Source organism: Ambystoma mexicanum, chromosome 4q (genome assembly GCF_040938575.1).
Source record: "Ambystoma mexicanum isolate Mex_15411 chromosome 4q, UKY_AmexF1_1, whole genome shotgun sequence".
In the NCBI taxonomy this organism is placed as follows: domain Eukaryota; kingdom Metazoa; phylum Chordata; class Amphibia; order Caudata; family Ambystomatidae; genus Ambystoma; species Ambystoma mexicanum.
Genome location: NC_090928.1, coordinates 39,782,775 through 39,804,028, shown reverse-complemented (window position 1 = coordinate 39,804,028; position 21,254 = coordinate 39,782,775). Strand labels below are relative to the sequence as shown.

Sequence of the window (21,254 nt, the reverse complement as noted above, 5' to 3'; positions counted from 1 at the left end):
ATTCATTGTCATTTGGCCTGAAGTTGGATTGTCCTCAGATTTCTGAATTGTAGATGGAACGACTGGAGTTCTGCACATTGTCACTTGGCCTGTATTCTGATTATCTACAGGTTTCACTGTTGTAGTTAAGTCGACCACTTGTGGTTGTTCAGAGCGGTTAATTAATTTGTTATTTCGTTTTGCTAATTGGAATGGTTTCGACATCAAGTGTGCAGCTCGTCCTCTTTTTCTTGGGTGCTTATTGAACAGGTCATATTGAGTTGTATTAATTTGTTGTTTTGTGCGTTTAGGAGATTGATCCACACTAATCCATGAGGAGTTTTGCTGAGTGTTTTCCTGACTCTCCTCTTCGATGGGACAGATTATATGTTCAAAGGCAGAAAGATTTGCATGTGATGATGCTGGAATAGTTATAATTTCGACATTTTTTGATAAATCGTTGTTAGCTTCTTCATGTTGGCAAGCATTCACTATATTCGTTGGATATGATTGGATCCAATCCGAGATCTGATCTATTTTACTCGATTGTGAATTGATTTTGCATTCAAGAGATTCATATAGTTTGAACAAACTTTGGATCGTTTGGTTTACTGCCACAAGGGTAACTTCCAGTAGACCAGCCTTGGTATTGACCCTTTCTTTTTCTCTGGATGATTCTCGTTGTCGAGGGGTTGGCAGTATATATGAGACAGCTTCAGAGATTGTGGAGTCCATAGAACAACGTTGATGATAATCAATTGATGACCTATTAGATGATGGTTTATCTTTTGTAGCCAATGTATGTTGTGGATTTTCAGGAAAAACATCTTCACTGTTCTCCTCGATTTCATCCTCTTGATTTTCTTAATATTTGATTTAATTGTGTTTTCGCAGTTTTATTTCGCTCGGATTGATTTATAGCTTGAATCATAGTATTATCTGATATTGGTAAGTTTTGAGGAATTTGTGGCTCCAAATTAGCAAGAGCATTCCGAGTGGCTGACGACGTAACAGTCAGTATTTATAGTCTTGTATCTGAGTTATTTTCATTATCATGTGCTGGAAGACTTTCTGCAGAGATTGAATCTGTTGCGCTGTCTGGGTAAGTAATTCAGTAGAGGGACTATTATTTGTCACATCTTTGGGTTGGGTAGCGGATAAAACCGACATTGGTACAATGTTTTTTACAACGGGGCAAAAATCTCTAATGTCTTTGCTGGCAAGCTGAGTTTTTGCACGTGTTTTTGCATGCAGGGTCAAAATGATAGACGTAGAAGATGGAATTTTTTTTAGATTACTTTTTAGTCTTGAAGAGATCCCATCTGATGCGGAATTGACATTTGACACTGCTGGGGGTAAATTGATGTTACACGATTGAGGAATGGAGCTCATATTTGATTTCTAAAAGTCTGCACTTTAAAAGTCTGAGGTTTCAATAAAAGAAGCTCCTAACTATGTGAGATTAGAATTGGAGCGTTAAATGTTGAATTTTTTAATTTTTTTTTTTTAAAAAAAAAGACGTTCATGAATATGCATATATATGAAAGAAAAAAAAAAAAAAGGAAATAAAAGTAAAGGGAATACACTGATTACCTGCACGTACACCGTGATGGAATGATCTTGCAGTTCGTGTGTGGTTTGGTTGGAATATCTAGAGGGATCAAAGAGAAAGTTATCTCCGCAGTCTCCCTCCGGGCACTACCAGCGCCTAACAGCCGCACCACAGTCGGCGCCCTTCACCCCTGTCGGGCTTAACGCCGCAAGGGTGGTTCGAGCGTTGTTTTGAGCTCGGGTGGAATCACGTGATTGGTCACGTGCAGGCAATCGGGCCCGCCTCCTCCAGGAAGCAGGGCGTCAGAAAGGGAGGAAAAACGATGCTCCAGCAAGAGCAAGCTCGCAGTGCTGTGAAAAGCAACAATCAGGGAAGCGTCCAGGAATCACATGCTCTCCTTTACACTGTGTCATCCGGCGACTTCAAGTAGCTATCACCTACCCTAAATCTCCTATAGGAAATTAAAATCATTTTTAGCATATTTTTCACTTCATTGCAAATCACATGTAAACGTATTTTTGACTGTTTAAAAGCATACCGGTTGCTCTAAGCTTGCTAGGGGGGAACTGAACTGCTTTTGATTGTATTCCTGAAAAACTGTGTGCCCTCATTTCCATCCCTTCATATTGCATAGGGGGGGAGTGAGTTGTCATAAAGAAAAAAGTGATCATTTTATCTATTGTTGAAACCATATCAGTTTATTTCTGTGCTGCATTCTTTCCATCATTTCTTTTAATTGAAACCATACAAAGTATTCTCTGCTACCTTATCCTTTCTATACCAACTCCTAAGTAATTAAAGAATTGTGCTACTATAATATTATCCTTTGTTGATCACTGTTATATTCATAAGTGTGCTATCAAATATTAATTTATTCATAAAAGTGTGATATATATATATTGTTTAATTTTTCCAATAAACCTTTTAATTTGCAAAACAAACCTACTTCTTGGCTCGGTGAGGTCAGGGGGATTCTAGGAGAGGGGCGTTTTATAAGGGTTCATCATCCAGATTGATGAACTTGTCATACAAATATATAAATAAGGGCTTCCATTGGGCATCCCAGACTAGGCATTGACTTAGTTGGAGTGCTGAATTGAAGTCACTTACAATTCCCAAGTCAAGTGATAAGGCTGATTCTCCTGTTCCGCGTTCAAATGCCCTCTTACATACTGTTATTATTTTGGGGGGGGCTGGCTTTATTCTCATTTATATATTTGTTTATCAGATGTTCAGCCATTATCTGCAGTGCTTTTCTTTTCATGGGCAAGGTATATTCATCAAATATCTTGTGTATCTCCATTGTGGAAATACTAGGATCTGAAATCCATTTCAATGCCTCTCGTATACACACTCTTAGTCGGTCGCCTGTCTGTCTTGATGACGATAAATATTGCCGCTGTATATATGGCTCTACCGCTTCAGTTTTATCTCTTCTAATATCCCTACTCTTATACCCAGGTGTGGCAAACATTTCAGCATATTCATTATCAAGTTCATTCTTCAGTTCAAAAAGCCAATCTACATGTTCCCTCATCTCTTCATCTCTCCCTCTACAACGTGCCAATGCATTCACATCTAACAATCGTTGTAGCGGTCACCTCCCAATTAACTGTTTCCATCTAGCCACTAAATATTCACCCATGCATTCCAACACTACCTGTCTTTCGTTGCTCCTCCTGAAGTCAAATATTGAAGCCATCACTGCCGTTTCATCATTCCCATCTATATACATTTCGGCCTGTTCTTGCAACTCTCGCTTCCTCTCCTTGCTAATCGCACTACGAGTCACTCTCGCACATCCACTCTGTCCGGCCCCTTCTTCTTTTTCAACAAATTCAAGTTCAATTACAGGAGGGGCAGATGGGACAGAAACGATCTCTGGAGAGGGAGGTGCGGATGGGACCATGGGAACGGGCTGTATCTGTTGCAATGCTGATCTGCTAACAAGAGGCGCTGTATGTGCAGTCTGTGGCTGTGCTACGATCTGAACAGATGGGAGAGGCTGAGCAACAGGAGGGGGTTGAGCAATAGCCACTGACGTGGTCTTTTGAGTCTCTCTCCTTGGGCCTTGTTTCGTATCAGCCAATATTTTTTCTATCAATTCATCTGATGAATGCAATTCTCGTTGTGGATATTTTTTTTCTATACTCAACTGGACGTGTCTATTTGATCTTCTCAAACTATTACTCCACTCCTCCTCCTCTTTTTCTTCTGCTCTTTCTGACTTTGATTTATGCCTGCGCGCATGTTTCTCTCTAATTCTGAAACGAAGCATAGCTTCCCTCCTCCAGTCCCTAAGGATATCAAATGCAGCAGGGCATGTTTTCTTTTTTATTAAAACCTTCTCCAAATTATCTATCCTCGTCATCTCAAGACTCCCATGATTCGGCCACTGATGATCTTCCTGCTTTCTGGTTTGCTTATGCCAAATCTCACAAAACATTATCGCTCCTACACCATATTTCACATACATCTCATATGCCGGAGTTCCCATCGGTGGCACGACCTAGCCAGTTTCCAAAGATTGTCCGCCGCAGCAGAAAAACCCCGCTAGGGTGGACAATACCCCAGGCATGTTTTAACCTACCCTTGGCTAATCAAACTTACACTGGGTGTTTGATTTTGCAAAATCAACTCTCAACCAATATCAGGATTACTTATGAATCGGGGCACGACTCACCTGATCAGTCAATGTATCTTTTCAAGACACAATTCGTCCGTATACTGGCGCAACCAATAACGTTGTGTCTGCGTATCTTGGCTCACTCTGCCTCGTTTCGTGACTCTCGCCTCCTTGTTCTCTGGCCGGGCACGTCGATCAGGGATCAGATGTGTGCAGATCTGCATAGGAGTCTCATTGCTTACGCAGGGGCGCCCCGAACACCTCTTGATCCCGGCTCAATCGTCCCGTCCTCGCCGTTCTTTCCACCTTCCTTATTTTACAATGTACACAATGGAACAAGTGGGGGAGGGTCCCTATTCGGGTACCATCTTGAAGGGGCCCCTGAGGGACCCTCGTTTGTGGAAACAAGGCACAATCACCACACACAAACTGATACGCCAGACACGAGGTTGTATTCCCAAAATCTAGGGTTTATTGCAAAGCAAATAGTCTCATTTGGCCAACTGGTCACATGCCCCGCGACGTGTGTCTACCAGACCTCGGGGGGGGACACAAGAGAGCGAAATTCGTACAACCATTACATATATACAAAACAAGCATCTTGTAATCCGTAGTTAAACAACTTATACCACCCCTATTGCATTTCTTTTGAACTAGGCACGATGATTGACAATGGTGACGAGTTTGACACCTTCAAACATTCATTGTGTAACAGTTTGCAATTTTGTAAGCTCACATACATTATGTCTGTGTTTTAAAGAACACAATGCTTCTGTTTTCTGCAAGCAAACTGTGCGTAGGGAGAGACACATTCCATGCCTTGCTATCTCCTAATTTCTATTCCTGCGCCGGGGGGTCAACTTGCTCTCCAGGGCTGTACCGGGCTCAGGGAAGTGGGGCCGCAAAGAAAAGCATAATTCAAGTCATTTAATGTTTGCTCCGGCGTTTCTACTGTGCTTACCAAGACTAGCTGGCACCTGCTGTACTGATTAAAATGCCTTGTTGCTCGCTCTCCAAAGATATGCAAGGGAGGGGACCGGACATTTCTGTCTGAGTTACTACGTTATATTTCAACATGCCACTCGCGGTCTTGCATTGTGCACCAGTGAAGCAGAATAACATTTCAGAAAAGCAGTTTTACATGAGGCGAAAAGCAAATGTTAGAAAAAAAATAAAATGGCAATTTCAGTCACTTCAAAATGGCCGCACCTCAGTCAAGCTTATGGCTATCTATTTCTAATACTAGATGCATGAGATGGTTGGTCTTCGGCCAACATAATACCTAGCCTTCCGATCGAGGGGTGTCTATTTTTTCAAGATCGACACTCCAATACCCATTCTTCCAACAGGCAAATTGCCTGTACTTTGGAAAGAATTCCAAGACTAATTGTTTCTGCAGATGTCAGATGATGTTCCATCCCTGCACAAACCCATCCCTCATAGGGTCAACAGTTTCCCCAGCCGTGCAAACTCATGGAACCCATCTGTGCTATAGTTTACCTGTTTTATATCCCAGTGTTGATGCCTCAGAACTTGTCCTTTATACAGTCCTTCATACAGGTGGCATGTTGTCTATCCATGGTTGAAGACACAGGACAGGTTGAACCTCTGAATGACTGAGTGAATCCCAGAGTCCATCCTTCCTACAGGTGACACAATGTATTCCCTTTGTTAATCACATGGATCCACTCTTGGTTTTTCTTAATTGCATTGCAATTGTGGGTCAATCCACTGACACATCTGGCAGAGGTTCTCAGATTGGTCTATGTTACTCCCACTGTGTAACCTCGGGGTGCTTTGTGGAGGCATTTGGCCTGTATCTAACTATGGTTTGTTGGATTGAGTACTGTGGGAGCTCAGCTTTAGTCATTACAGCCACTCTCCCAGTTTGTTCTCACAGGTTCTCTTGCCCTGTCTATATCCTTAGAAGCTGTCCCTCTTGCAGGTGGCCTATTCCTGTGACTCTGGTGAATCTCCAAAACCCATCCTTCACACACCTAACTGAATATCCTGGGTCCACTCTCAAGAAAGAATCCTTCCTAGAGGTGACTGGCTCGCCACCTCTTTGCTAAGCAACAGAAACAACTTTTCTAACACAAACATAACGTGTGTTGCTTTGTTCTTATTAGTACAGTTTGCCATTTTAATGACAGGTTGTCCCCAGAACCCATACATCCTGCTAAGGAAAGGCTGTGTTTGATCCTGGAACAAATCCTAGAATCCAGTCTTGTCCTTTTTACAAAATATGTTGAAATATCTTGAAAGTGGTAATTTCAAGTTAAATTACCACTTCCATTTATTAACAACACATCTCACTGGTTTTCAGTCTGAAGCAGCGACAGCACTGAAAGAAGATTCAGAGTTGTCTTAATTTAGTCAAAATAAAAGACAAACTCATCTTCCCTTTCCCTCCAGTCAGTGGCGTCACCATTGTTTACAAAACTTAAATAGAACACGTCAAGATATTGCATGGCGTGTTGCTGAGGCTCTGAACATATTGCCTGCCTGTTGCAACTAATACTTTCTGCTCTGAACAATTAATCCTGTAATGCTTTCTGTGTTCACTGTCCCACACATAGTTTGTGTGTTCGCTACAACTCCTGTAGCAGTCTCACCTTTCTATGGGAATAATATTGATCATGTGCAATAGCCAAAGTTGAAATGCATACTGATAGATGTAAGTGCCTTGTCGGTTCAGAAGATAGCTCAGTGTGTTAAGCAGTAATTGCAGAAATTTGTGTTCATATGCAAGATTATAATACTGAATTCCAGCAAGGCCAACTCAGCCTTTCCTATGTTTGAAGTTGATAAATCTGCAGGTATGTGTACTTTGTTTTGTAGTGCAACAGGTGTTATTTTCAGCAGTGTACCTGTAACTGTGGTTGCTATAAAAAAAAATAAGAATATAGCATCAGTACGGTGAAGGTCTAGAAATGGGTTTCTGCAGATGGAGGCTTGTAAAACCTAGGCGGCTACCTCAAATAAAGACTATGGGCCTCATTACAAGTCCGGCGGCAACCGTGCTGGGAAAACCGGCAGGTTGCTGCCGGACTTGCAAACCTTTCTGGCGCCTGACTTCACGGAAACACTGGGGCATTACTGCCCTGACGGTCCATGAAGTCAAGCGATGGAAAATGTAAATCTCCATTCCCATTTGGGTCCCATAGGACTCAATGGGAATGGGGAGCAGGGAAGCATGGCACCGCGTGCAACAGTGCTGGTGCTTCCATGAAAGTCTGCGGGACAGCACCCGCCCGCAGACTCGTAGTGTGCTGGTCCGGTAACAACAGCGCCGGTAAACCTACCAGCACCGTTGTTACCAGACTGGCGCACTTATAATGAGGCCCAATAAAGTGTTACTCAGAGAAGTGATTAGGTATGCAAATTCAAGACTGTGGAACCAAAGCGTTCATGCTTCTATCCTAGCTTCCCGAGCAGATGATACATTGATCCTGGACAAATCAACTTATTTCACTGACATTACTGTACTGTCTTCCTTCAAATGCTTGCCTTCTCACATGTTGGGGGTATTGTTTAGCCATTCATTACCTGATCTGACTTTTTATGTAGGTCCTTTCAGCGGAAGGGGTCCTAGACAGAAGAGAGCAGATCAGATATTGCAGGCTTGTGGCAAGCATATTTTAAGGTCCGCTCATTTGGCACAAAAAAAAATGTTTGCTTTTTTTGTACAACCGAAAGGTTTTTGTGTATGTTGATAAATGACAATTTCGCACGCCTATGTTTTGGGCCAATTTAAAGCATTAAAATACAAAAGAGAAATCCAGATGTAATCTTTTAGGATCACATCAAATAGTATGTTGGCACTTATGTACTTCCCTTGATGATCCAGACAATGAAGCTTCCCATTTTGCATAATGAGTTTCTATAACATTTTGTTTTTAAAATTGTCATCTTAAATTATGAGATTGGACTACTTTCTAAATCAAATCTCTAAAATGGGATTATTTTAGTTCATAGTATGTACTAGGAAAGCAAGTGGTAAAGTGCAGAAATTGCAGTGTGGGTGCAAATCCCAGCTTCACCTTTTAACCAATGTGTAATCCTGGGCATCTCATTTAATCTTACACTGCCTAATATGTCACAATTGTCAGCCCTTAAATCATTCACAACTGTCACCCTTCTGAGTGATTTTGTTCTCAGGGTATGAGCTTCACAACACCTTCACCCATGGTTTAACTCACTATAGTGTTGCTTCCTCTATACTAATAATGAACATTGATATATTGCACACCACAGCCAGTTGTTTCTTTGCTCTGTAATGGCAACCCTACTAGAAAACCATGTCCCTCTTCTAATCTCAATCTGTCTGGATGTATGTACCATCCTGGTAGCTTCTAATCTTCACCCACTACCTATTCTATGGTAGGTGTATCTTTCTCCTTGCTTCTAATTGGTCTCCTGTATCATGCTTGAGCATTGTTGCATTCTGTGAGGGAGCTGTCTATTCTTGATTATGTGTGCCTTTTACATACGATCTGTGTCCTGAATCATGTATACTATGACTGGTGTACCTTCCTCGTTACTGCTAATGATGAAAAATGGCCTGTACCTATGCTAGAATGCAAGTAGTCTTGTCGTGGACTGCTGATGTTGGCCTTGAAATGCTACTTCTTTATCATTCTTATTACAGCAAGAATGAAGAGGGTAAGGGGACTGAAATGGAATACCATTGCCTATTTTAATAGTTGCGAGGTAACATGCCAAGCTACGTGTTATGATCACGATGACAGGGGCACAACCAGATATTCAAGATACCTTAATTAATTTGGATTGATGTAGGGGGCCCCCAAAGGTGTTCGTGCCCAGTGCCCCCAAAGTGCTTAAGATGGCCCTCGGGGGTGGAAGGAGGGTGACACCAAGAGCTACTGTATCAGGCGGGGGTGTCCCACCCTCCTTCAGTGGCAGAGTCTTCATATGCGTAATGGCACATTTCCAACTGAAAGACCTCGCCGAGCACCAGTTACCCACTAATCTGTGATAGTCAAAGTGACCAACACAAAGCACCCTATTAAAGATGTGTTGATGCCCATGGTGTCTACTAGCCTCAGTAGCCTGACATGCAAATAAAAGAAAGTTGCTTCATGTCCCTAATCAAATTTAACATTTCATTAGTGACATAATAAAGCAGCTTTCTTTTTTGAGACAGACTTATCTTCTCTGAGTCCTAGATAAGTCTGTCTCACACCAGTGGCCTTGCTGAACTCCCCGGCAGCAGCAAGCAACCGGTTCTCCCATAGAAAGCTCAACAGGTGAGAAAAAAGATCACTACCTTCTGCTCTGCCATAATTCGACTTCACACACGCGATGCAGGCAACAGTAGCCTTTTATGGACAAAGCTACTCCCTTTAATAAATTGTTTTTTTTTTTTATTTCTTTTATTGATTTTATACAAACAAAACAATGAAAACCAAACAAGCAGCATAGTCATAATGGTTCAATTACACATCAAGTTATCGTAGTCACTGCTCCCATTATTCCTCCCTCCCCCCGTGAGCCTATTTGTCCATCTCTTTCAGTGTTTGGCCCAGGGGGCCGAGTTTCGTCCTCTTCGGAGTCTTTTGGGTTTGATATTACTCCAAACAATTCTGTTATTAGCGTTTTCCAGGCCAATAGGGTGCCCACCTCCCCCTCATCAGCCCGGCTGCTCGCATCTTGCCAGGCCACCGTTTCAGCCTCCGCCCATTTCTGTAAGTCCTTCCACCATACATCCACCTTAGGTTTGTGGCATTTCTTCCACCCCATGGCGATCCTACGTTTCGCAAGCACATACGCCAGATTTTTTAGTTTCTCAATATGTTTTAGTTTCCGTGGCCTAGGGAACCCGCCCAGTAAGCAGGCCCAAGCCGTGTCTATGACAAGAGTAACCCCTTTATCAGCCAGTTTCTGCGCCACATCACTCCATTAGCACCTAATAATCGGGCACGACCAAAACATATGTGTCATGTCAGCGTTTTCCAGGTTACATTTAGGACACACTTGTATGCCAGCGTTTCGGAACTTAGATATCCTCGAGGAGGTCATGTATGGCCTATGCGTTACATACAGCTGAATTTGTTTTAATCTGACATTTCTAGATACTTTTTTGTGGTAACCCAGGGCACGCTCCCACATCCCGTCCTCCATCGGGGCCCCCACTTCCATCTCCCATTCCAGTCTCAGATGCGTCAAATCTTTACCCACCTTAGCCATCACCATCTCATACAGTCTCGAGATCTCATGACCCCCTTCAGACACATCATACATTGCTTCCAAAACTGCATCTGGTTCTTCTATCAAAACTGTTTCTGGCCAGGTGCTCTTAATCATTCGCACCAATCTAATGTATGTGACATATTGCCCCGTGTGTAGCCCCGCCTCTTCGTTGAGTTCTGTAAACTCCTTAATGGATCCCTTCTGCCAAACATTGCCTAGCGTTGCCAGCCCCACCGATTCCCAGTAGGTCCTAACAATCGCCCTTAGCTGATCATCCCCTCCTGTCAAAGCAACCAACGGTATCTGCGGGAGGCACGGGTATGGGACCTCCATTAGGCGACAAGCCCTACGCCAAATTTTCCGCCCAAGCTTCAACATCGCAGGGCGCCCCCTCATTTCAGTTTCGGACAGCCAAATCATTTCTTTCAAATAAAAGGGGCACAGTCCTGCCCAAGCACCCTGTGCTCAGGGGTCACTTCATCGGAAAGCCACTTAGCCACATATTGCAACTGTCCCGCCAAATAATAAACCTCGAAATGGGACAGCCTAATACCTCCTTTTTCATAAAAGTTCTGCAGTTTCCAGAACGCCACCCTATTTCGGGTACCGTGCCACAAGAAATCCCTACACATGCTGTTCAATTTACTAAAAAACTTCTTGGGTATTATGTATGGGATATTACTAAAGTAATGCAAAAGCCTGGGCAGAACTACCATCTTGAGCATAGCCCCCCGCCCCATCATCGCCAAGGGCAATCTTGCCCAGAACTGCATGCTGTTTCTGATTTTCTCGATGGCTACTTCCGTATTGTGTCTGTGTTCATCTTGCGCCATGTGGTATATATCTATGCCCAAATAGCAAAAAGAGCTCGTTGCCCATGGTACCTGTAGCACCGGTAGTCCTTCTGCAGGGATCCCCTTATAGCTACCTAATGGGTATATGAGAGACTTTTGGGGGTTCACCGAGATGCCCGACAACTCTGCATACCTTTCCATCACTTCAAGTATGTATAAGAGATTTTCTTCTGGGTATTGCAAGTACAGCAACAGATCGTCCGCGTACAAGGATATCAAGTGTCGTTCCCCTCCCACCTCAATGCCAATCGTCTCATACTGTGCCCTAAGGCATATTGCCAATGGCTCCAGGGCCAAGATGTAAAGCATCGGGACCAGGGGCACCCTTGTCTGGTGCCTCTGCCAAGTTGCCATCTTTCGGATATCACCGCTCCAGTTCGGACCCTGGCAAGCGGCTCACTATACAACATCTTGGCCCACCTGATATAGCACGGCCCCATACCATATCCTTCCAAAGCAGCCAATAGCCATGACCACTTGACCGAATCAAAAGCCTTGACTGCATCTAGAGACACTATTGCCATCTCACCCTCGTTCTTATTACCCCATTCGACCACCCGATGAAGTCGCCTATGGTTGTGTGTAATGTTCCAGCTCGGGACATAACCCGTCTGATCAGGATGTATGAGTCTGTCAATCACTTTCCTCAATCGATTTGCAAGGACAGCTGTGAGAATCTTGCTGTCTTGATTGAGCATCGACAGGGGCCTGTAGGAACCACATCTGTGCTCCGGTTTATTGGGCTTGGGCAGCGGTATTATAATCGCCTCTCTAAGTGACTCGGGCAACCGTCCTATCTCAAACGCTTCATTCAACATGTCCAGCACTGGGGAGAGGATTTCCTCCTTGTATACTTTATAAAATTAGCTGGGGAACCCATCTGCCCCTGGGGCATTACAAGTGGGCAGCTGCTTTACTACCTCTTCTAATTCCTCCAACGTGATTGGCTCATCTAACTCCTGCCTCTCTTCGTCGCTTATCTTGGGCAGCCCTCTGTCTTCTAACGTTTCGGTTATCGTGCGCTGGTCGCCTATCTCATCATCTCCATACAGCACTTTGTAATATTCCACAAATTCTTTGTTAACCCCCTCTTGCGTGGCCACCTCTTCTCCGTCCTCCCTAATAATAGTCCTAATCGGAGGCTTAGGGGTCTCGCTTTTGTATAGCCAGGCCAAAAGGCGGCCTGTCTTGTCTCCCCCCGCGTGCTGCCTCTCAACAAATTTCTTATAATTAAGATTGCAGAGTCTTTCCCAGTGCCCTGCACATTGTTGCTGTAGTTGGAGTACCAGCTCTGTGTCTACATCTTCGCTCTTTAACGTTGTTTCTAGCTCAGTTTCCACCCTCTGTAGGTCAGCCAAGACCCCACCCTGTAACCCTCTTGACTTAGCAATGGCCGCCCCCGCATCACCACCTTAAAAGCTTCCCATAGGGTGCCCGCAGAGTCAACGCTTCCAGTATTTTCCACAAAAAAGTTAGTAATCTCCTCTCTTATATCTTCTCTAAAGATTGGCCTTTAATAAATTGTTGATGTATTAGGCTGTTGATAAAGTGCCTACCATGAATTAAATAGCCCCTGGCTGCAGTGGAAGTGAGATAGAAGGCGTTCTCCTGCTGGGCCATGCTGGTAGGTTGAGGAAACCATATGACTGATAGCACAACATTTAGAAGACAATCTGATGCATTCTGGTAGCTGTAGTCTGGGTTCAGTGCGATCATACCAATCTGAGCAATGCATTAGATTGCACAGGCTTCGAAAAAGCCCAAGAAGGGTAAATACTGACATGGAGTCATACGGGCAACTCGCTAATGGGAAAAGGAAGGCCATTGATGCTTCCTGTTGCTACTACGGAACGGGGATTTCTTGACCATTTATAAAGTGCACATTGCAAATTCAGGTGCGTTGAGCTCAGTGAAGCCGAGATTGCTTGCATTCGCCACAGGGAAAATTAAAGTTTAGCATAATTACTTGGCAACATTAGCAATTTTATTCGGGAGTCACTATCCTTTCCAGTGTTTAAACTTCATAATTACTTGGCAACATTAGCAATTTTATTCGGGAGTCACTATCCTTTCCAGTGTTTAAACTTTGCATTCTGGGACTTTCAGTCCTTGATTTCCACATAATTGGCACGGGAACGGGACTAAAAGTCCCAGAATGTAAAAGTTAAGCCCAGGACTGGACTTCTGTCTCCTGAATGGCATAGTTAGTGTTTGCATGTATGGGTTTGGTTATAGCCATATGGCTCCATATCCATTTCTGGCGTTTTGGGATTCGAGTCTTGGTGAACCGACCTCTACAAGGGAATGAATTCTGGTGATTGTAGTCTGGATTAATTACGAAATACGAACCAAGCTAAAATGACAGACACATGTTTTATAAAAATCAAATTCATTTTTGGAGCATGGCTTCCTCGTTGGCCTGCAGCCTACTCTGCTTAGTTGAGGAGGGAGAGAAGTGTTCCTGGCCTTGCAGGAATGGATCATCACTGCCTCAGAGTGAAGCCCCTTCACGCGCTACCTGGCATGGACGTGTGTGTGGGGAAACATTTTCTCAACATCATGAATAACAAGGAGCTGGAGGTTTGTGACAGAATCTGCATATCAAACAGTTTATTACCCATGTAAGGCCTGTTAAGGGGCACTGGCACTTACCCAAGTTATGTAGGTCTCGTTGCGCACACCCTTGGCGTTTATGTGGTGCACCTCACTCTCGGACAGGCTGCCACTCTGAGACTCTCAACGTGAGGGTTGCAGGTGTCTTGGTGGCTCCTCGTCCTTCTAACAAAGCTACCATTTCAGTCACTGCCTCTGCGGCAACGGCCGACCCCTGGTCTACATTTCATTAGCAGGTGTGAAGTAAACAACCCCAGCGCCCGGCCGTGACCCCCCACAGCACCCCCCCACCCCCACTCCTAGTGATGCCACTGCCTCCAGTTACAGGTCTAGTCCACCCTGATGAAACAACTGGCAGTCAGATTCTTGAAAACATTTTTAAGAATCCAGATGTACCCACTACATTGTGCCCACTTTGCATACCGTTCAGACATATATTTGGTTGGTATGGAAATGCAAGTAAAAGTAGGGGGGAAAAGGGGTAACACTAGAACACTGAGATCATCCCAACTTGGTAAAATTGCTACGGCACCACACAAACTCAAAAGTGGCTTAGGCAGAGCCTTTCCAACCCTTGCAGCCAACCTTTGGAACAACCTACCAGACCACCTTAGACTGGAAACCAACTATTCGCGCTTTCGCAAACGGGTAAAAACCCACATCTTCAAATAAATGGCCATCACTGCCCAAACCTCAGTTAGTTTAAATCTATGTGACTGTCCCGTCCACTCTGTCTAATCACCGTCTGTCCGTCCTCGTGTCCTTGTTTCTGCGCCCCGAGGCTCGCGAGCTACCGGTGCAATATAAATATTAAATAAAATAAATAAATAAATAAAAGGATATAAAAAGGGGGAACGGAAAGGGGGAGAAACAGCAGTGTTAGGGGGTGGTTTGCGGCTGTGGAACTCCAGAATGAAAAATCTATGCAAATTTTTAAGGGAGTCTGGAATAAGGACATATCACACTTCTGACATACAACCACTGAAATCAACAGACTGATAGCTTGGGCGAGCGTGAGGATGCACTCTGCCCTGCCATGTGGTTCTCAATATGTAATCACTAGGAGACATAAGCACGCAGTAATTCTCAAAAGGAAATCTTACCCACAGTGGGAAATAGGCTTGAGGCTCGAAATACTTTCCAGCGTTCGCATTCTTTCTATAGTTGCCAAAGTCAGCCTGGAGACTGTACGCCGCCAGCAGGAAGTACACTTCTTCCTTTTGAGTGCACTGGGAGCGCAGCACTTGTTCCTTGAGATGGCAGTAGTACAGGTGTCTTGCTGCTTTGTCACTATCGTTAGAGAAAGAAAAACATGTCAGTCACTTCTCCCTCTTGTCTCCTTTATACCGATGTACATCATTTCTACTTCCAGGGCATTTAAATCGCAACCATGTACACATTGCACTAACAGAATATGTGATTTTGAAGATTTTTGAGGGGTTGCTTGCAAGGCTGTTGTGTGAAGGCAGGGCTTTAATTTCTTTTATTACCCGGCGATTGAGGGGGCGGGGGCTTAGCGGCCTCACAGTCAAGGAGGAGGTCTGAACGGGATACTTACCACAAAGGGAAAGACCAATCTCCTAGCCTCAAAATGGGAGGCCGCCATCGTCCCACGCTGGGAACGAAGGTAAGTGCACTCCCTGCATCCCCTGTTAACACACCGTTTCTCAACTCGAGAAAAAATACTATTATTACCCCGGTATAACCTGAGGGGGCACTAATAGCAATAGAACCCTCGCATGGAGGGCTTTACCCGACCGGTAATGGCCCCGCTCGGGTTCTATTGCTTCAATAAGAGTCGAGTGCACACCATTTCATTTGATTCGAACATGGTTACAGCTGTTCTCCCATGACTCTACATGCAAATGAATGATTTATCGTAATCCACTCATTCTGTTCCCCAAACAAAGCGCATGGCAAAGGTGAGAATAATGATAATGCTGTAGTTAATTAGCTTAATATGAAAAAAAAAGATTGTATCAATTGCCATGTGTTTTTATTGCTATACCTGTATGCAATCAGAAGTGATACAATTTATTAGTCTATAGACAATTTAATGCATGCTTCAAGTACTTTTCATTCATTAAGAAACATTTCCCTTCCTCTTGCATGGCTTTAAAACTATTTTAAATCATGTTGGCAAGTATGCCAGCTAATGGCTGAATACACTATTACACCAATCTTAAGTGTGAGCCTTTCATTCTTGTGTTTGACCGCACCTCTAGGGAGACAATGGAGCAGGACACCCGGAAGCAGCATACAAACAAGAACCAGCCTGAGACAAGGACCCACTGCACAGCCCAGAGGTACCCCCAGAGGGCTGTCACTCAGGCGAGACACAACGATAGTTGCAGCCACTAGAGGCTCACTTGATGAACAAGGAAGTAAATGTATGCTAGAAGGAGTCATTAACAAGAACGCAATCAAAGCAATCCACCCATTAAAGGAAGACAAGAGGGAATCTATCGACTTGCCTAGTTAAACACTGGAACGTTTTACAACAGATGGAAATACCATAACATGCTATGAATGTGCTACAATGAATAGGATGCATAGGATTGTACTTAACTAGATGGGTGCAAACAGAAAACAGTAGCCCCAATGCGTCAAAGACAACAATATTGTAAAAAAGAAAAGGACAGTGTTGTAAAAATCATTAAACTGTAACTCTAGCCTTGAAAAGCCTATTCATTGGTTAAACAACAATGCACGAACAAAAGGTGATTGTTGGCTAAGCACACCAAATGCATGCAAACTATATAGAATGTCACAGAATGTCACAAAAGTCATACAGTCAAGTGTATATTTCCTTCGGATATGAATCAATATTTCGAGCATAACACAAAATAAAAACACAAAATAAGGAAACATACAATTCAAGGTATTCATTATTTGTCAAGATATAACAGGACAACAATCGCACTATTGTGGGGAGAAAATCTTTTTGTACCCTTTCTCAAACCAACAGGTAAGGTGTTCCAGTCTCCCCCCACCTGCTGCGGACAGTCAGTCCAGACAACAGCACACTCAGAAAACTACTATCATAGGGTTGGCGCAATTACACCTGGCAACTCCAACACACACAACTCAGTTACCTTATTTTTATTGAGCCCATCAGGGGAATATAACGTGTGAAAGCCTTGTGAAAGGCTTTTATGCACTAGATTCCCTTCACGTCCCATTTTCATGTATTTTTATTGCAGTAAGGAGGGTGTTAGGCAAGATTGTGTGCAGTATCCTTTGAAAGACTACAGCAAACTTGACCTCCTGGCATTAGGAACCTAACCTTTGGTATAAGTCTATACTACACAGGTTGGTAATGTGGATGAGCAGCCAGGCTTATCTCAAGAGCGGTCAATGTGAGCAGTAGGGTTGTAACACAGAGTTTCACAGTGACAGTTATTCAAATAAACACTTACACTCAAGGTTTCTTGATTAAACAATTATTAATTTATTTAAGTCAGTTATATAAGCCTTCTTCAGATTGGGAAATAAAACAAAGGTTAACAAATAATTCTTCCAATGCAAAGTAAATGTAACCCTTTCCTGGGGGAAAGGTAAAGGTGCAGAGTCAGAGGTCAGAGGTAAGAAGAGTCTCTCAAGAAGCCAAGACAGCAAACGTTAGTTGAGCAAAGTCTTGGGTAGCTGATGATCTTCTTTGGAGGTAAGTAAAATTCTTGCACAAGATTATTAGAAAAGTTTGTAGAAATAAAATCACTTGAAGAGCCACAAGGTAGGAAGCTTGTGAGGGGCAAAACTGTAAGCAAATCTGTTAGAGCAAACCAAGACAAGTCTCAACAGAGAACAGGTAAGGCTACACCACAAGTGGTAAGTCATCTTAACTTTACAGTACCTTTGGTTAGAAGCAATGGTTCGAGCTGGCTTCTGTTGCTGTAAAGCTCTGCAGATCCTTGTGTTCCTGGGCCTCTGTTGTGGGGACACGAGGGAGGACATCTGGGGACTCCTGTACTGCAATGGGAAGGTCAGCAGCAGCAATGGGCAAACTTCAATTCAGCGTCACTTTGCGGTTTCAGCTCCTCGCGTCTACAGCAAAGAGCAACACTGCGGTTCTCGGATACCACTAAAGACTTTCCTCGCATCTGGGGTCCAGTACTCTGTTGAGGTGGCTCAGGCCTGGTCAGTGCTGCTTCAGGGAAGTCCAGAGGATCTTCCTGGCGCTCGGGTCTGACTTAAAAGTGATCCACTCGGTTTCGTATTCCTCTCCCTGGCACTTTGGTTCCAGCAGCAGCAGCAGTGAAAGTACAGCCAGCTCCGAGAGGATGTCCAAACAAGTTCACTTTGGGGTTAATTGGTCCCACCAACCCAAGGGGAGAAGTCGTCCTTGCAGTGCTTCTCTAGTTGAAACAAATTCAGAGCTTCAGCACAGCAACAGGGCTTCACCGGGCAAACCAACGATCCAGGAGTTGCAGCAGGCGTCTCTTCCAAGTTCTTCTTCAGATTCCTTCATCTAGTGGTCGACTCTGCCTTCCAAGCCAAAAAAGCTTCACCTTTTATGCAGGTTTCTCCCATTCATTTCAGCCTAGCTGTCAGTCACAGCAGGGTGGCTGTCCTCAAAAGACAGCTAGCCGGCCAATCACCTTTGGGTGCATTCCTGTAACCAAGGGGATTAAGCACAGGGAGTTTCGGCACCTCCCTCACTTCCTGCCCCTGCCAGACATACTGGAGCCAGAGGTGGACTTCACTCGTGAATCCCGCCAAAGACAAAATGAACAAAGGGACCAAACCTGGTTTGGTGCGCAGAGTAAATCTCAAGAAGGACCTCTCCAACAAGAAATGGCGAACAAAAACAAGACCGGGGCCATTTTTATAAAATGGGCACCCATGGGTACCTTACTGCAGCTGCGAAGGCAGCCTGCGGTATAAGCACACAATGGTAGTAAAAAGTAAACCACTGCCACCAGTCCTTAATGGTAGAAAGGGTAACATACAAATGTTACATGAGAAGCTAGACAAAGGGGATACTAAGTAACCCCTCCGTTACCCTATGTCAGATAGTGTGTGATGGGTCTAGAAAGTTACAAAGTGTAAGTAAAGTCAATTTCACTTCACTGTTCTTGGAAACAGTAGTTTCACCAAGAGAGGGCATTTAAACCTTTGGGAAATCTAAGAGACTTCCCTGTGCCAGTGCACTGAAGGTGCTGTGTGCCACAATGTAAAGATGAAGCCTATGGAGTTTGTCAGACTCCAAAGTCAAAAGAAACCTAGAGTCCAATTCACAGACAAAAATACATGAGAGAGAGGAAAAAAGGTCTCACTCTCTCCAGGTTAGAAATTAACAGTCCTAGGGTCCAGCAAAAGAGCTGGGGGTCTCTAAGGTAGAAGGGAATTAGCACATTTCTGAGAATTCTCCCCAACAGAGGTGAAGAACGTAACTTACATTTCCGCCGCCCCCTTCCTCTCCACTGTACAAATACTACAACATTTGTGTCGGCATGGATTTTCATGCTGGCGGAAATACTGTGGATTCCTATGGAGTCGCCTAGCCTTTTACACCAGCAAAAAGCAGGCAGATTCCAATGGAATATATTGTAAAGGCTGCCTGCCATGCGTACATAGCAGGCAGCGTTAACTTTAATTACATGACGGGTGCAAATGGGCGATATACAAGGTCTGTCCCTCATAGAATGCGCCATCAAGTAGCTTTGGAGTCTTGAAAATGTAGTATATCAGCACTTTTCTGGCATCCAGCAGGTTCCAAGCCCCCTGTGCCAGAGTAGTTTCAAAACAAAGCTGGCAGCCTGTCTAATGGATTCAGAGGGAACTCAAATACAACTTTGGTAGAAACCATTATTTTGTGTTATAAGGACCAGACTCGTTTGTCCCTCTATAAAGGTGTGGAAGATCAGTTTGCTGAAAAGCCTGTATTTCAATGACCCAGCAAGCCTGTGTCATTGCCACAATAAATGCTGTCTTCCAGGATTTCAATTTTATCTCTGCTCTGTGCATTGAAAGGATGCTTCATCAATCTGGTTACTAATGTGTTGCACTCCTATAACAAGGCAGTCTTAGAAACTGGTGGACACAGCCTACCAAAGCCCCTCGGGAAATCCTGCAAACATTGTGGATTTGTATAGATTACTTTCTCCAACCTATTCTTCAGAAAATACCTTCCTATATTAAAGAGTTGACAAACTTTCTCCAAACCTTGGAAACTATACATATGGAAGATGATGATTATTAGTTACCATCGATGTCAGTAGCCTGTACACCTCAATTCCACACTCCCTAGGTATTGAGGCAGTAGAGTGGATTGGTGCAGCTAAGGAATTAATAATCCTCTTCAATTTATTTAACAAAACTAATTATTCAGATTTAAGGAACACTACTGCTTACAATCGTCAGGCATGCTAAGAGGGTTCTGATGAAATATGACCTTTCCATTACCACCACCATTACTGACCACCTGGTATGGTATAAATGTATCAAATATTGGGGGCGTTACATTAATGAACTGTTCACTCTCTGGCATGGCCCTCAAGAGATTTTGAATGACTTTCTTGGATATCTCAACTGGATTGATGAAAGAACACAATTTACTTTGAATATTGGTCATCCTGAGATTAATTTCATAGATGTAAATATCATACCTAATTCATATAATTTCATGACTGGCATTTTCCACACACCTGCAGATAGGATTAATGTTTTGCATAGACTCAGTTTCCACCTAACGAGCACACTGAGAAGTCTTTCATACAGTCAATTACTAAGAGTTAAAAACATTGTGAGCAATGACAACCAGTGCCACGAGGAATTTGATAGAATGATGCAGAAACATGTCGAGAGAGGTTACTCCACAGAGTAATTGAGAGTGGCAGAAAGAAAAGTGGAAACTAAGACAAGGGAGTCTTTAATTGGTATATATATATTTGCTGCTACCAGCTTGTCCTTAGGCATATCTACAAGTAACCAAAAATCCCAAGTGTAAAATACTAGGGTGATGCACAAGTATGCCCACTGCACTGCATTGTATGATGCTCTGAGAAATGTTAAAAAGTTACCAAAAAGGCAAAAAGAGAAATATAAGCCTAATTCCAAGTCTGGCAGTCTAGAAACAAGGTATGCCTGACTATAAGTATGCCTGCAGGGTCCGTTGATACATTACCAACACATCCGTTGGTGGATGTGTTGGACCCCTAATACACAATGCTGGAAGAATGTTACATGCAAAGAAGTTTTTTCCCCTGAAGAAGGTTCAGCCATATATAGGCACAAAGAACTGAAACATGCTGCATGTTGGGAATATATATGTTTTATGTGACACATTGTTTCTGTGATGTTGTGATATGCTGCTATTTTGGTGTCAATGTATTTGTCTGAAAGTATTTTTTATGAAATTTGTTTAATTCAATTGTATCTAATACGTTTTAGCGTTGTTGATGTTTTTAGGGTTCCT

The 21,254-nt window shown here is 43.5% G+C and overlaps 1 protein-coding gene across 1 annotated transcript in view; it reads right to left on the bottom strand.

Annotated features, from left to right (window-relative positions):
- LOC138467436 (FERM domain-containing protein 6-like) overlaps positions 1–21,254 on the bottom strand; it is a 316,289-nt gene that overhangs the window by 165,960 nt on the left and 129,075 nt on the right. The window contains exon 5 of the mRNA XM_069607409.1: positions 14,941–15,127. Coding sequence (XP_069463510.1) covers positions 14,941–15,127 — 187 coding nt within the window. The remainder of the gene's footprint in view (positions 1–14,940; positions 15,128–21,254) is intronic.